Raw genomic sequence first — 15525 nt, forward strand, 5'->3', positions numbered from 1 at the left:
CGCCACCTCAAAGCAGTGATAGGGGTTTGGATAGGGCGTCCACGCGTGTTGTGCTACCGACACACCTCAGAAGGTCTTTCCTGGGCCTCCCAGCACCAACCCCTGCTTCTGAACTGGTTATTGACCGCGGGAGCCGGGGGAGAGCCCGTCCGGCAGAGCACAGCTGGCCACAGCTGGGCCGTGTCAAACTGCACCCAGCAGTTCCTGCCTTCACGCTTTAATTGCAAGCCACGATTGCAAACAACTCCCGTCCTCCCTCTACCTCCAGACCTCCGGCTCGCCCAGTGCACCCCCGCAGCCCCAGACGGGGAATAAACTCTCCGGCAAGGCCAGGCATCGGTCAGCTTTGATGTTTATTGCTTGCTCGGTGGCACGGCGCGGCGCAGCTGAGCACGCATCCCGGCGGGACGGGCGACGCAGAGCAGCAGCACGTTTGGGACGCGGGGGCCTCGCCGCGGGTGGGTGTGAGCTGTCCCCCCGCACCAGCAGGACCCGATGGGGACGATGCTGGGACTGCCGCAGCTTCGGGGTGCGCTGGGTCAGGGCGGGGAGGAAGGGGCTCGTGCTGAGAAGTAGCGGGTTGTTATCGATGATGGTGAGGATGCTCACGGCGGGTGCGGGAAGGGTCGGGCAGCAGGGGCCGGTACAGACAAGCCCTGAGCCAGCGGAGAGCCTGGCTCCTGGTGCCTCACTGCGAGTGGATGAGCGCCCCGGCGCCCTGCCCAAAGCCAAAGCCCTTGGGACCGAAGTTCTTGGCGTAGCAACCTGCACAGGACGGGAAGGGAGAGACGGGTGAGACCGGCAGCCGAACAGGAGCGGGTCCTCCTCTCGAAGCAGGCACTGCCTAAACAGGACGGGGTTTGCCGTATTTGTTGGGCAAGCAGAGAGGCTCCAGGCACAGCGGGAAATCCCCCAGCTCTGCAGCCAGCCAGTCCCCACACGCAGCTTCTGGGGCCACCACCTCCCCAAACCCCAGTGCCACCCTAGTTCCCTGCACAGGGGTTTTCTCCCCCTGCCACCACCCCTCGGGGTCTAGGACAAGCCAGTGGGGAAGGGGGCACTCACCTTTGCAATAGATCTCCCCATCTTTGTCTGCCAGGGTGGTGGACTCCAGGCTTTTGCCACACTTGGCACAGCGGAAGCAGGACTTGTGCCAGGACTGCGGGAGAGGAGCAGAGCCCGGTCAGACGGCACCCGGGGAGAGGGCAGCAATGCTTCGGCTGTCACACGGGGTCTGACCCACAATGAGGGGGGGGCAAACGGGGTCTGAGCGGGACGAAAGCTTTATTCTGGAAGGAACGGTCCTCCCAGCCCAGGGGGCAGATACAGAGAGGAAACATCAGCTGTGGTCACTGCTCCCATGGTGATCCGGTTTCAGAGAGCGTTCGCCCCCACTCACAGAACTCATTTGTACAATGATTTGTAAGGAGCAATCACCCCCCCTCCTTAGAGATTGTCCTCTCTCAAGCAGCGTGATAATTCCCCCGGATTTCCCAGCTGAGACCCACCGCTGCTGTACCTCAGCTGGGTGGTGGCAGGGTTGGGACACCTGCCCCTACCCAACGACAGCTCCAAGGAAGGCAGCAAACACATACTAAGAATGCAGAGATCAGCCAGTGTTTAAAAATACCACCCCCCCACGGCTCCATCAGTCCTCTGGGATAAATGAGCTCACAGCCTTTGAGCAGACCTAGAGTAGCCAGAGCTGCTCACGGAGGAATTTAAATAAACACTTTGGAAAACACGAAACCTTTTTTGGAAGAAAATGTGAAATTAAGGGGCTGGAGGAGGAGGTAGCAGATGGAGTCATCCAGCAAACATTAGCACATGAAATACATGCTCTGGAATCCTCTCCGGGTTTGCTTGAGTGCAATTGCTTTGCCAGCTTTGGTTCCCCGTAAACACTGAGGCCAGAAGCCTACCAGGAAGCCCAGATCATGATTTTAAGGGTAAGTTTGGCTTCTGACCCTGGGCTGACCCTCAACGTGTCCATCACAAATCCCTGCACTGCCAGCCAGGGTATCATGATGCTGGGAGGCCCTTTCTGTTGACTCGATGCCTCCTTCCCTTGCTCTGGGGACAGAGGACAAACAGAAACCCCAGGGAGCACAGCAGGGACCAGCGAGTGACCCAGTGTCACCAGGAAGGAGTGAGGCTTTCCCAGCATGGCCATCCCGGCCCCTGCGGCATGAAGCCAAGCAGCCTCAGCAAGCTCTGCCTCCCCTGACCTCAGGGGGAAGGTTGCTTCAGGGCAGGGACCTCGCCTGAGATCCCAGGGCTGACAGAGCAGAAGGTGTCCCCATGCCTTACAGAGGCTTCCCAGAGCTGGGTAGGACAAGGCCATGGCAAAGGACCCGGGTGAAGTGATGAACTTGACATAGGAAGTACCAGAGCTGTTGGACCCTGAGAAGACCCAGTCCACCAGCAGAACAGTCCAAGAGAGGTGCACCGAGCCTGTGCCCACACCTCCAGCTACTTGTCCTGACTATGGGCAATGTTGACCACTGGAATTCATTCCCTGCCCTGAATTCGGGCTGCGGCATCCCAGCCTGCGGCAGAGGGTGGAGAAGGATCTCGCTGGATGTTGCACTTGCTCAGTTAGTGGTGGCAGTGGCCATGGCCCACATCACTGTCCATCGCCCCAACACATCTAGAGGAAGGGACATCCACCGTGACCTCTGCTGAGCAGTGCTCCAAATATTTAGTATAAAATGTATTTCTCTCCCATCTACAAGCCTGTAAGAGCAAGGCAGCCTGGAGAACCTGATTTCCAGACATGCCAAGGTCTCCTTTTGGTGCCAGGCTTCTAGGTGAGCGTGGCCACCGGTCCCCAAGCCCAGCCCTGGCTGGGGGCGCTGGCAGCCCAGCCTGCAGCAGCCTGCGGGACACATCAAGGTCAGAGAAGGTCTCCTTGCCACACAGCAACTTGTGGCACGTGCGTGTCCCATCCACTCCATTCCCCTTCTTACCTTTCCAGCTCCAATCACCTTCTCGGCTGCGTACACCGCTTGCCCACAGCGAGGGCACCCATCAGAACCTCCGACTTTCTGGGCCATTCTAGCTGCGTTAGGGTTGGTGGGTCGGTGGGGCTGGCCCCTGTGGGTGGGAGGGAGTTCATGATCAGGGCTGCACAGGCAAGACGGAGGAGGGAAGAGCTATGGGATCACAAATCCCAACCCAGTTTTGAAGGGCCCGGAGCTTTCAGCACAATGTGTGGAGCCCCGTGGAAATTTCAGCCTCACGGCTGCGTGCTAGGAGGGGACAGGCAGCACGCTCAGGCGATGGGGACGTGTCCCATCAAGCCCCATCCCACCCTGCAAATAGGATTCAGGGGGTTTCCCCCGAGGAGAGAAAAGCAGGGCAGCCCCCGGCACTCTCCAGATGAGATACTGTTGGGAGCTCAGCGTGGGCTACACAGCCAGGCATCACCAGATGTGAGGGAGAAGGTGCCCACAACAACCCCAGTTTTGAAAACAAGACCTAAACTCACTCTTCATATTTGATTCCCAGAGACTCGCCCTTGTCAGTGCTCAGGGTCCCTGCTCCCTGTCCGTATCCATAGCCCTTGGGGCCGTACTTCTTGCCGTAGCAGGACTTGCAGTAGATCTCCTCTCCATGCACCGCAACGGTGGTGCTGTCCAAGTTCTTCTTACAGACCACTAGAAAAGAGGGGAGGGCCGTGCCATTAGCCTGCTCATCCAGAGCTCATTAATTAGCTGGAGAAAACAAGTCCTCACAAGGGCTAGTACAGCTCGGCTTTCAAGGAGTAAGGAAACCCTAGACAAGATCCTGGTTAAAGGAGTGCATGCAAAACAGCTGGAGATAAGGATCACAACAAGAACATTGTCAGGCTTTAAAAGGAAGCAACCGCCAGAGCTACAAGGTTGATACTAAGGAGGAGCTCTGTTAACCCTCTTGGTGCTGGTACCCTGGAGATGCACTTAAACCAGGGGGGGTTTAAATTTCCCTACAAATCACTGCAGGACTCACAAGCCCAGGGATGGACGTCCTGCCCCTGCAGCTCTGCCACGCTCCCTGCAGACACACAGCAATAGGCGCTCGGGGGAAAGTAGTGTAAGCAAATCTATTTTTCCTTGTGTTTAGACGGACTAAAAGCAGACCTACAGCCATTACCCCAGCTGAGGCACTCTAAGATTTTGGGGACATTTGCGCCGTTGTGCACAGTTGCCTCTCCAGACCCCAATGGAAGAGTTCAAGCTAATGTGTCCCCCCTGGTCCATGCCATGATCAGAGTGGTCTCAGGTGAGGAACATCACCTCAGCTGGGTGCTCTAGCCTTGGGGATCCACAGGGCATGCGAGACGGGACAGGACACAGCAGCCAGGCTCGGGGTCCCAGCTGAGCCCATAGATTCATAGATTGGTCCAGGCCAGAAGGGACCTCCAAAGGTCATCTAGTCCCACCCCCCTGCAGTCAGCAGGGACACCCCCAAATAGACCAGGTTGCCCAGGGCCTCGTCGAGCTTCACCTTGAATATCTCAAGGGAAGGGGCATCAACCACCTCCCTGGGCAACCTGTTCCAGTGTTCCACCACTCTCAGAGGAAAGAACTTTTTCCTAATATCCAATCTAAATCTCCCCTTCTCCAACTTAAAACCATTGCCCCTCGTCCTGTCACTGCAGGCCTTTGGAAACAGACCCTCCCCAGCCTTCCTGTAGCCCCCCTCAGGTACTGGAAGGCCGCTATGAGGTCTCCCCGGAGCCTCCTCTTCTCCAGGCTGAACAACCCCAGCTCCCTCAGCCTGTCCTCCAGAGCCTGAGCTTGGTGCCGGGCTCAGGCCACACAGACTGTTCGCCCGATTTTTAGGTTTTCCTGACTCCTGTCCCAGCTCTGATCTCAGCCTCCACATCGGCTTCCAAGCCCTCCATGGAACACGCCTCCCAGCAAGCCAGAGCGGGAGGTGAGCGGCACCCAAGGGGCTCGCAGTCATCTCCGGTGTTTACCTGCTCCGGTGCAGGATCCAGGCACCCGGGGCAGAGTCCGCAGCGCTGGCAGCCGCCCCGAAACAGATCCTGTTGCAGCTGCGACACAGCCTTCCCCCATCCCGCTTACATGCCTTAAATGTCGAGGCTCTCAGCAGCCCGCTGGCCTCTTTGCCAGCAGAAAAGTTTCTCGGCCTTTCCCAATATCGCAGGAATGCAAACACAGCAGCGCTCGCCTCCCGGAGCAGCACAAACCGCGGCACTAAACACGGGGCCGAGAGGCAGCTTTCCTCGGCCCAATTACTAAATATGGTGCTTCTCCTCCGGGGCCACGGAGAACCCCATGTGCTGCTGCTGGGAGGAGAAGGAGGTGGAAAGGGAAACGCTCCTGCCATCTAAGGAGGATCTGGAAGGGTCCTCTCCTAGCCATGGGCTCCCCTGTCCCATCACAGCAGGAGCTGGGGATGGAGAACACATCCCTGTTGAGAAGGACCAGCTCTGGTTAACTGGTCCCATAGCTGCCAAGCTAACAGGGTGGTGTTGGGGTTGTCTCTGCATTACCTTGGAGCTCATCAGGAGCAACGCTGCCTTCAGACAGACCCTCCAGGACAGAAATTTGGGCACTTTTACTGGCACATTGAAAGAGCTTTGCCCTGGGGGTGGGAACGAGCGAGCCCAACGGTATCTGTCTTTCTCTCCCAACATGCTGGGTGGATGTAGAGCTCTAACCTGAGCTTTCACACTCCCTCATCTGTACAAGCCACAGATGCTCTGAGAGGCAGCAGAAAAATTCTTTCTCAGTCTGCTTCCTAGAAATCAGCCCCCAGCTCCTGGGTTTCTGCATTGCAGAAATTCCAGCGTGCCGCACTCATCGAGTTAAGGACCCTTTGTTTTTCTAAGAGCATCGGAGTTGCTCCACAAAACAATTAGACAAGAGCTGCTGCTGCTTTCAGAGGCCAAACCGTCTCATTACAGTACATTTCTGCCATGTACTATTGACTCAGTTGGACGGATGCCACTGAGTCAATCATCAAGTCACTCCCTGAGCCGATCTCCAGTTCTAATGCACTGTGGTAGGTTTGGCTCCTTTTTGATTATTTTTTTGGCAGGTCAGGTCAAAGTATTTGTTTTCCTCCCTTAAAGATAAAGGCTTCAAGTTCCCTGATGAGGCCCAAATGCAGCTCTGGGGAACAGGCTGGGAAGGCAGGAGTTTGGTGCAGCTCAGCATCACCCGCAGCCTGTGGCACGGGGCTGGGAATCCAGGCTGCCCTGCGGGATGGAATGTGAGCCACAGCCTGGACTGGGGAGCCCACAACTGGACAGGCAGAGCTGCTGGGGTAGGTGTGGAGTGCGATTATCTACACCTGCAGAGCACAGGGACAGGAGCCCTGGCTGTAGTTGGCTCTGGACCACTCCCTGGTGACCTGCGTCCACAAGCAGATGTGGAGTGACCTTCTTCCCTACTTCAGCTGCGTACTCCCTTCTGGAAGCAATGCCCTTTGCCTGATTTCAAGGCTCCTGGAGGCCAGCCCCACACTCTGGGTGCCAGCATCGCACAGCAGAAGCTTTCCCTAGAGATCCAGCTGTGTGCACTGGGGTCGCAGGGATGGGCAGAGGCAATGGCATCTTAGTCCCTGTACCAAGGTCCTCCATTGATATGGACTCAGACGGTAAAAGCCAGTGCCGGGGGGGAAATGAGGGTAACGTTCCCCACCCTCCTTATCTGAGGCTGCAGAAGGAACACGACTTCCTGCTGCAGAGAGAGGCTGCAATAAGGACACTGCCGTCCCCTGCCCGCCCAGGGAAAGCTGCAGCTCCCCTCCGTAGTCCTCTAGAGCCAAAGCAAGGTTTCCAGCCTGGAGACTCCCACATACGATTGCTACCAGCCACGCTGGCCACTCTTCACGCTGCACAGGGAGCAGAGACACGCAACAGCCTCTCTCCCTCACATCTGCATCCATCTGTGCATCCCGGGCAGGCTGGCCAAGAAGGATCCGGTATCGGTGCCAGGGGAACACAGGAGCACGGCAGGGATCAGCCCCATGAGGACACTGGTATTTCCCTGCTGGAATAGGTCTACTGAGATTAGTTCTAGCTGTGTGCCTCTTTATAGACCCCAGCTCTGCTTTCTGCCTGCATGGAAAAGATGACGTCTGTGCTCCCTGCTGCAATGGGCTGGTGAGACTGGGAACAGGGTACGGGGACCAGCTGAGAAAACGTTAAACCTCAGTGGGGCCCTGCTGCAAGGGCAGCTCTGAAGATGCACTTCTGCTTCTGCTCTGTGGTGGATGTGACGTGTTGACGAGCCACCAGCGGGCACAGGCAACGTGCAGCCTCCTGTTAGCACGTGAGAATCGCTAGTTCTGCTACAGAGGAGTCTTCAAGGGCAGGGGACAAAAAACTGGTAAATCACAGGCTGAGGACAGTGGTCACCTTTCTATTCAAAGGTCCTGTAGCCCCCCTGGATGTGGATGCCCCAGGCTTAAGGAGGTGCTCTCAGCACCATAACACTACTCGCCTGTCCCTGCACAGCTGCCCTGGTGTCCCCGGAGGAAGGGGAAGGGTTTCTGGGGACCTGTGGCAGGAACCCAGGAGTACTCATAGGATCCCACAGAGGATCCCAGGCAGAGGGAGGGATCTCTGCACCGAGTTAACCCACAGCCAAATCCTGTTCCAGTGCCCTTCACTGGAGGTGACACTTCCGTCCAAACATACAACAGACACCCTCTGCAGAAGCAGAGGGTGAGGGCAGACTGGAGGTGATGCTTTAGCCTTCCATCAGCAGAATCATAGAATCATAGAATCATTCAGGTTGGAAAAGACCCTTGGGATCATTGAGTCCAACCATCAACCCTACTCTACAAAGTTTTTCCCTACACCATATCCCCCAACACCACATCTAAACGGCTCTTAAACTCATCCAAGGATGGTGACTCAACCACCTCCCTGGGCAGCCTGTTCCAGTGTCTGATCACTCTTACCGTGAAGAACTTCTTCCTAATGTCCAGTCTAAACCTACCCTGTTGCAACTTGAAGCCATTCCCTCTTGTTCTATCGCTATCTGCTTGTGAGAAGAGACCGGCACCAACCTCTCTACAACATCCTTTCAAGTAGTTATAGAGAGTGATGAGGTCACCCCTCAGTCTCCTCTTCCTCAAACTAAACAGTCCCAGCTCCCTCAATCGTTCTTCATACGACTTATGCTCCAGCCCTTCACCAGAAGGGCCAGGACCTACCACATCTTCTTCCCATCATCTCCTGGGACACAGGGGCAGATCCCATGCCAGTTCCCAAGGCACAACCACCTTTTTAGTGTGACAAAGCCACTTAGAAGACTAAAGCTAGCATCACCTCGGAGCACTGCATGGGATGTGCCACCTCCTGCCACCACTGTTTGAAGAGTCCCTGTCTCATGCTCCAATCCTGAACATCTGGAGACAGGGTAGAGGACTCAGCCCAGCCTTCCCCTGGTGCAGGGACAGGCTAAGTCTTTGCGTGGGTGCTGGCTGAGGTCAGCCCTGAAGGCTTGGATGGTCCCTGGTGTCCTGGGATGATCCTGTGTTCCTTCAGCAGAATGAATTTCCAAGTCTGGAGCAAAGCAGAAAGCCTGCCACACGGCTCCCGCAGCAGGGCTGTGCGTAGAGGAATTCTCACGAGCATTTACAGGGCCCATAAACAGGACGTGACGGGGCACCCAGCCGGCAGAGAGCCGGGAAGCGGGGCAGGAGGGGCGAGGAAAGGGCCGGTACTCACTGCACAAGAAGCAGGACTTGTGGAAGCTGTTGCCTTCGCACTGCACCTCCTCGGCGAAGTACACTGCCTTCTGGCAGACACCACACTTCTTTCCTCCTCCCCAGTTGGGCATCCTGCAGAAAAAGCAGAGGCAGGAAGAGCGTCAGGGCGGGAGGTCGGGCAGGAGGCAGGGACGGGGCAGAGCGGGGCAGTGCCAGCAGAGCTCCAGCAGCCGTCCCACTTCTGCCCAGGAGGACACCACCCACGGATGTTTGCTCTGAGCACGGATTTGCAGGGCTGATAATTAGCAGAATTAGCAGATGCCCACGGGACCCATCATTACAGTACCCAACAGTATCAGGTGCCTCCGAAGGACCACCGGTTCTGCCAGCCAGGAGCAGCAGAAATGCCCCTGACCTGGGAGCCGTGGGGCCTCCCAGCTCCTTTCTGTGCCAGGAAAAAGGGAGGAAGTGGGACAATGATGGGAGACGGCGCTTACAGAGGTACCCACGGCACCAGCATCTCGTTAGATCACAGCCCTGCCATTACCCCTCAGCAGGGCGATGCCACAATGGCCAGGGTGACTGATCCTTGGTGCTGGGGAGTCTGCAGGCTGTCACCCCGCTAGAAACAGTTCCACCTTCTCCTCCCTGAACATCTCTTCCATTTCTGCCACCACAGGGCAGGGATACAGTCAGGGCTGCCCAAAGAGCAGGAGCTGGCCCCTGATAGCACCAAAGAGTGGCACCACGTCCCCCATAGCATCACTAGCTTGTGTCTTGCCCGGCCAACCGCTCACAGGTTCCCCCCGTACTCGGGCATCTCAGTGTCCTCCAGGACTGCAGGTACCGTCACACAGGCTGGGAAATCAGCAGCCCCGGGGACACAGACTCACGTGCAGGGCCAACACCTGAGCATCAACCTAATCCACCATGCAGCTCCTTGGCAGGCTAGAAATGCTTCTCTCTCCTCTTTCCTGAAACGTATCTGATGAGACATGATCAAGAGACCCCTTGATCTGCAAATTTGCAGATAACCCCAAAATACTGTGAGCAGCTAACACAAGTAGCAGAGCTCCAACCCAGAGGAGCCTTGATACTTTCGAAGACCAGGCCAACATAAACCTCGAGACGTTCAAGCAACAAAGTCCTACAGGGAGATTCTGAGGAAGATTGGTTGAGTGTGGCCAAGAGGAGGCTAACAAGGATCTAACAGCAACCTACAAAGAGAACAAAACACTTTTTGGTGGTGCCTAATGGTATAAGAAAGGTCAATAGGCAGAAGCTGCAGCTTGGGAGGTCTCCAGAAGCCTCTCTCCTTCAACACTTCTGCAATTCTCCATTCTGCTCCTGTCTGGTGCAGAAGTCACCCTCCCTGTTGCAGGCACAGCCATGTGCTTCCCAACTCCTGAACAGCTAAAGCAGCAGGACAAGGTCCCCATATGCTGTGTGCCACCCCACAGCACGCCAGGACCTCATCTCCTCCCTCGGCTCGGCCGCAGGGCTGTGAGGAAGGGGAGCTGGGGCTGCCGGGGCACGCAGGGGACACAGCCTTTGAGCCCACTCCTTGCCACAGCTCCGAACCCCTGGGCCACCTCGGGCAGCTGAAGCCCCATCTCTGGGTCTCCAATCTCCCACCCAACGGCTGAGGCTCGGCACTGCCCCGACTCCCATGGGGAGATGGATGCAACAAGAGGACCGGGAGCTGTATAAACGTCAAACGGAGAGATGAGGGAGGACAAAGCACGGCAAGCCCTCTGCTCACAGGCACAGCCAGGTCTTGCACCTTCCAGTGCACGGGAAAGTCGAGCCTTTTCTGGTGTAAAGAGTATTTTGTCAGGCAAGAGGAAAGGGAAATTGATGTCAACCCGGTTATAAGAGCAGGCAGGGTGGGGAGGGCGGGCAGGGCAGGGCAGGGGGGGCACGGGCCGTGGCTGGCAATGCTGCGCAGAGGCACTGGCCCCTCTCCAGCCCGGCTGCGGCTCCCGGCTCCTGGCTGCCCGGGGGGGTCTCAGCGCGGGACAGACGGACGGAGGTGTGAGGGTGCCGGGAGCCGGGGCCGGAGGGGCTGTGCTGCCCCCAGGGACCCAAGGAGCTGTGGTTGGGGTGTGATCACAGCAGCCAGGAAGTCTCTTTACCGAAGGCCCTGCTGGCTGGGCTTCCCACCACCGCGCAGCCCATGCCAAATCCCTCCCTTCCAGCCTGATCCTTCCAGTCCCAGCCTCTGGATTGCCTTAAAAGGACACAAACTGTTTCTCTCCAGAGTCTGTTTTTCCCCCCTCTGCACCAGGAGGAGGGCCCGACCCGGTTCAGGAGTTTCCTTGGAGGGTAGAAACATCCAGCGGCATCCCCCTGCCAGCGGAGATCCCCCCACGGCGTGGGAGCCCACTGGTCCCTTTTGCCCCCGTGCCCATCTGGCCAGGAATAACACGACGCTGGCTACAATTTATCTGGGTCCACCATCCCTTTCTAAACCGGCAGAGCCCATCTCTGGGACTCCTCAGCCCTGGTTTTGGTGGGCAGCCTCACACAAGCCCCCCACCATCGCTCCCTGCTCTGCAGCCAGGGCATCTGCCAGCAGGCTCAGGGACAAACCGCCCGGCGTGGTTTGGAGCCACCTCCCCTTGGCCTCCACGGCACATTTTTTCCCCCTTTACAGCAGCAGCAAAGGAAGAGGCTCTGCTTGTCCCTAACCACAGGGTTCATCTGCCCAAACTGAGACATCAGCAGTTGCGGACACCTTCCTCTGAGCTGCTTGTAAGTCTACGGAGGAGAAAAGCTGCTTCTGGGCAAAAGTCATCTGGAGTTTGCCACAGGAGGAGTTCAAGCTCCTTCCGCTCCTTGTTTTCCTCCACCCACCGTGGGAAGGTTGCAGGTGTCTCCACACAGTTTAAACAATGTCACTGTGATTCTGGCAGGGGACTCTCACCATGAAGCCCCCAGGAGCGCAGACACAGCCCCAGATAAGCCACATCCCAGCAAAACCTCCTGGCACACGCCAGGATGGATTTTCTGTGGGGAGAGACCATGAAAATGAGTTTATCCTGGGGATACGTGGGCTCACAGCTGGGCACAGAGAAAGTCTGAGACAGGATTTAAGTTGCCAGGAATTCCCTTTTAGTCCACAACACACACAGGCGGATGCTGAGAGCCCGGCAGGCCACACACGGGGCCAAAAATCAGATTGTGCTACAGGTCAGTATTGGCAGGAAAAAAAGGCATAGGAGCGCTCTGCTCACAGAGCCTGGGACCCACACCAGCCGCCCCAAAAGCAAAACCCTTACAATAACCATCCAGACAGACCCATCGTCCCACTTTCTGAATTAGTGACTACTTAAAGGTATGAGAGAGAGTTTGCAAACCTTCCAACCTTTTTGTCAGAGTACTTTGCACCACGAGCACCGTATTCTGTCCAATTGCAACACTTACTGACCGCAATCGCACTTCTCCAAATCACTATTAGACCCATGCAGAATGAGGAACAGGAGGTGAGTGTCCTCCAGCCAAGGACCTCACTGAGCACAAGCAGGAGAGGCATCCAAGGCTGCCAAAAAAACCAAAATTTTTTTCCTCCCTCCTGCAGCAGCAAACCCAACCAGGGCCCTACAGAGAGCATCCTCTGTGCCAAGCGTGGCTCAGCCCCACAGCCGGTCCATCATCCGCTCTGGATAAGGCAAGAGGCCTCAAAACCCGAGATACCCTCCTTTTATCAACAGCCGTGCTGCCCGGAGGCACAGACACAAGTGAGGCTTGTGCAGAACCACAAGTCTGGCATTTTTTGGAGATTAAATCTAATTTCGGTGTCTGGTGTCTGACCTCGCGGTGGTACAGTTCACCGGGTCACACGTAAGCTACAGACGCACACACATTTCAGATGGGCTTGTGTTACACCAGTTTGGGAGGCAGTCTAAGTTAGGCTAAACCAGGCACAAACCAGTATGGAAGCAGTATGTCCTGGTGCTTTGGGATGTCACCTAACCTGGGCTGTAAGGGGAAGCAGTGAGCAGATGACGCCAAGCCATCGGGCAGTAGGAACACAGGGTCACCCTCTCCGTAGAGCGGGCTGAGAGCTCAGTGTGCTCGTGTCCCTCACGCCAAAGCACCAACCACTGCTTTACCTGCCCGAGAGCAGCTGCTTCGTAGCCAACAGAGCTAAAGGGGCACCAGCCGCTCTGCAAATGCATCTTCTCCGCTCCAGGAGCGCTCAGAGCAGAGCAGGTTCTCCCCATCACCCTCTGAGGGACTTTACCTGCAGCCAGCGGGACATCAACTCAACCGCTCGAGCTTCTGCAATAGCTGGAAAACCTTTCCCACGTATGTGGCCAGATGTTCTACTAAAATCCTAAAGCAATTAATTGCAGAGCAATCACTCTGCGCTTGGAGGACATCACTGAGGAGCGGGACTCACGCTGGCCCATGGAAAAGGTTCTTTTTTCTTTTGCAATGAGAGCATTAATGCAAGCGGGTGGCAGGAAAGCACCATCAGCGCTGCACAAAACGCGCTCCTAACGATGTTCACAGCAGGACACGCAGGATTATTACACGGCCTGGCAAAGGGACAAGTCAAAGGGGAGGAAACCACAGCAGGAGCCCCAAGCTCTGGGGTCTGGTTATTGCCTTTCAGCTTCGAGCAGCTGGCACGGCAATGAAATGAGCCGAAATTTAGAGGAGGAGGCACCAGGCAGAAGAGGTGTGTGGGCAGAGCAGAAAAGAACCAGCTCATGGGGACACATGTAACAGCGGGTGGGAAATCACCGGGACGGAGCATCAAGGGGTTCAGCACCCATAGCTGCAATCAGGCCCGTGGGGGACTCTCTGCCCCAGAGAAACAGCCTCTGTCCTGGAGCAGCTTTCACGTCACCTGGGCACAAGTGGAAATGGCCAAGTTAGAACTGTCCCTCTGCCATGTAATCACCGGGTGGAGCAGTGACGCGAGGGGAGTCTGGGCTGCCAACAGCGTAAAAGAGGATAAATGAAGGTAATTTGTGATACAGTGATGTGAAACGGGTGAGCAAGAGGAGAACGGGGTCCCGAGGCTGGTGAGCACTGGGACACGGCAAAACACCGGGCATCACCACGGAGAAATCACGGAATGACCCTGGAGACGCAGCTGTATCAGATCAGGGATCTCTGAGGGCTTCACCGTGAGGGAAGGGGAGGAAGCCAGGAGGGTCTGAGGTCCAGAGGGATCCCCATGCACGGCCCATCTACTCTACAGTTCCCAAAGCCACACCATCGGGCATCTCTTCTGCTGCCTCCGTTAAGGCAGCTTTCAGGTTCACCGTGCCAGGGAAGGGGCCCCACGAGGCCAGCACCACACGGAGCCACCTGCCAGACATGGCCATCGGCCAGCACTCACCAGTCGCCATGTGTCCATGGACCAACACACCACTGCCCGCCGGCCACCCTGCTCCAGGCTTTGGCTACAAAGGCAACTGGAAAGCTCCCTATCACCACTGGGTTCCTCAAAGAAAAACCCTATTTTATCCAGGACAAAAGCCAACCAAGCTCACTGTGGCTTTTGCAAAGCCGAATCGGTCACGTCCTTGTCACTTTGTGCTGCCTCCCAGGAGCCGAGCGCAGCCACCCCAGGGGTTGGGTTCAGGCTCTGCCATCCTGGCCGGAGAGGCCCCGATCCAGAAGAGAGGAGAGGTCCCGATCCCGATCCAGGAGAGAGGAGAGGCCCCGATCCCGGAGAGAGGACAGGCCGGCTGCGAGCCCGAGGCTGGGCAGACGGTGCCCACCAACCTGCGGGAGGAGGGAAGGCACCACGCTGGCTGCCGAGCAGCCACAGCAGCAAGCACGGAGCTACTTGTTAAGCGGCAAGTCCTCCCTAGGGCTAAAAAGAGGCAGGAGGTGCAGCGTCCAAAGCCGATCTCGCACCTAACACTGGTTTAGCGCTCCCACCTTCTCCCCCGTCCATCCCTCCCTGTATCTAATACTGTGACTCGGCAACATCCGGTATTTTGCCAAGTGCTAATTAACACCCCCTCCTACGCGCTGGCCCCGCTGCCGGCTCTGAAGTTTGGAAAGTGGCACCTGAAGCTGTGCTGGAGCGTGTGCCCAGCCAGGTCTGATGTAAATCCCCCCTGTAAAGCGACATCGGTCCACGCCGGCGGAGGGGACGGAGCTGGCTCGGTCCCCCCGGGTGTGAGCTTTATTCAGGCTGCAAAGCGAAGGCGAGAGCAGAGCCCGCGTTTTGGCGAGGGGACGGGACGCACGGACTCCGCTCACAGCCACAACCCTGAGACCACAACCCTGAGCTTTCCCTCTGGCAGAGGGAAGGAGAAGGCTTCGCGGAGGGTTAAGATTAACGCCAGCAGAAAGTTTGGCGTCGCGGTGGGAAGTGACCGCGCTGCGTCAATGCCCGCTCTCCGCCGGGTCGGGAAAGTTCACCCCATCTGATGCAAAAGCTTCGGCTTCCGCATCTGCCGACATGTGCGCGGATGCTCCCGCCGTTTCGTGCCTCAGTGGGCCCCACCGCACCCGCTCCCACCCCACGGGGGCACGGCGGGCTCCGCGCCCCCGCTCCAGCCCCCAGCCCCGCATCCCACCCGAAGGGGCTGGGGTCTGCCCGGGGACGGATGGACACGGGGGGGGACAGAGGGGATGCGGCAGCGCGGGGGGATGGAGACCTGCCCGCCCCGGGCCGGGAGCGGCGGCGGCCCCGGCGGCTCCGTAGCGGGGCCCGGGGCGGCCGGCGGCGGGGGGGCGGGGGGGGGTGTCTCCGCGCCGCCCCGCACCTACCTGCAGCTGGGCTGGGCTGTGCCGGGCCGGGTCGGTGCCGGGAGCGGGGCTGGGGCCGGCGGCGGCGCCGGGGGCTTTTGTTGGCGGCGGGAGAAGGCGGGTCGC

At 57.6% G+C, this 15525-nt stretch overlaps 1 protein-coding gene across 2 annotated transcripts; it reads right to left on the reverse strand.

Annotated features, from left to right (window-relative positions):
- Positions 1–335: 335 nt before the first annotated feature.
- Positions 336–15524, reverse strand: CSRP1 (cysteine and glycine rich protein 1). 2 transcript variants are annotated; one of them, XM_074163281.1, is made up of 6 exons: positions 15421–15524; positions 8696–8808; positions 3491–3659; positions 2970–3096; positions 1066–1159; positions 336–765 (listed from the first exon to the last, which is right to left on the reverse strand). In XM_074163281.1, exons 2-6 carry the CDS (start codon positions 8805–8807, stop codon positions 689–691), a joined length of 579 nt encoding a protein of 192 aa, XP_074019382.1. In that variant the 5' UTR covers position 8808; positions 15421–15524; the 3' UTR covers positions 336–688. The 2 variants fall into 2 exon arrangements, with proteins under 2 accessions (XP_074019382.1, XP_074019383.1); XM_074163282.1 differs by lacking the exon at positions 15421–15524 and having other exon boundaries at positions 2988–3096; positions 8696–8807.
- Between the last annotated feature and the right edge of the window lies 1 nt (position 15525).

The sequence above is a fragment of the Numenius arquata genome, chromosome 24 (assembly GCF_964106895.1).
Source record: "Numenius arquata chromosome 24, bNumArq3.hap1.1, whole genome shotgun sequence".
NCBI lineage: Eukaryota > Metazoa > Chordata > Aves > Charadriiformes > Scolopacidae > Numenius > Numenius arquata.

Coding starts and splice junctions, on each gene's coding strand:
- CSRP1 (XM_074163281.1), bottom strand. CDS start 8,807: ATGCCCAACTGGGGAGGAGGAAAGAAGTGTGGTGTCTGCCAGAAGGCA. Junction 3,097..3,490: donor CTGGGAATCAAATATGAAGA/GTGAGTTTAGGT, acceptor TCCCACCCACAG/GGGCCAGCCCCACCGACCCA. Junction 1,160..2,969: donor AGGTGATTGGAGCTGGAAAG/GTAAGAAGGGGA, acceptor CCTCTCCCGCAG/TCCTGGCACAAGTCCTGCTT.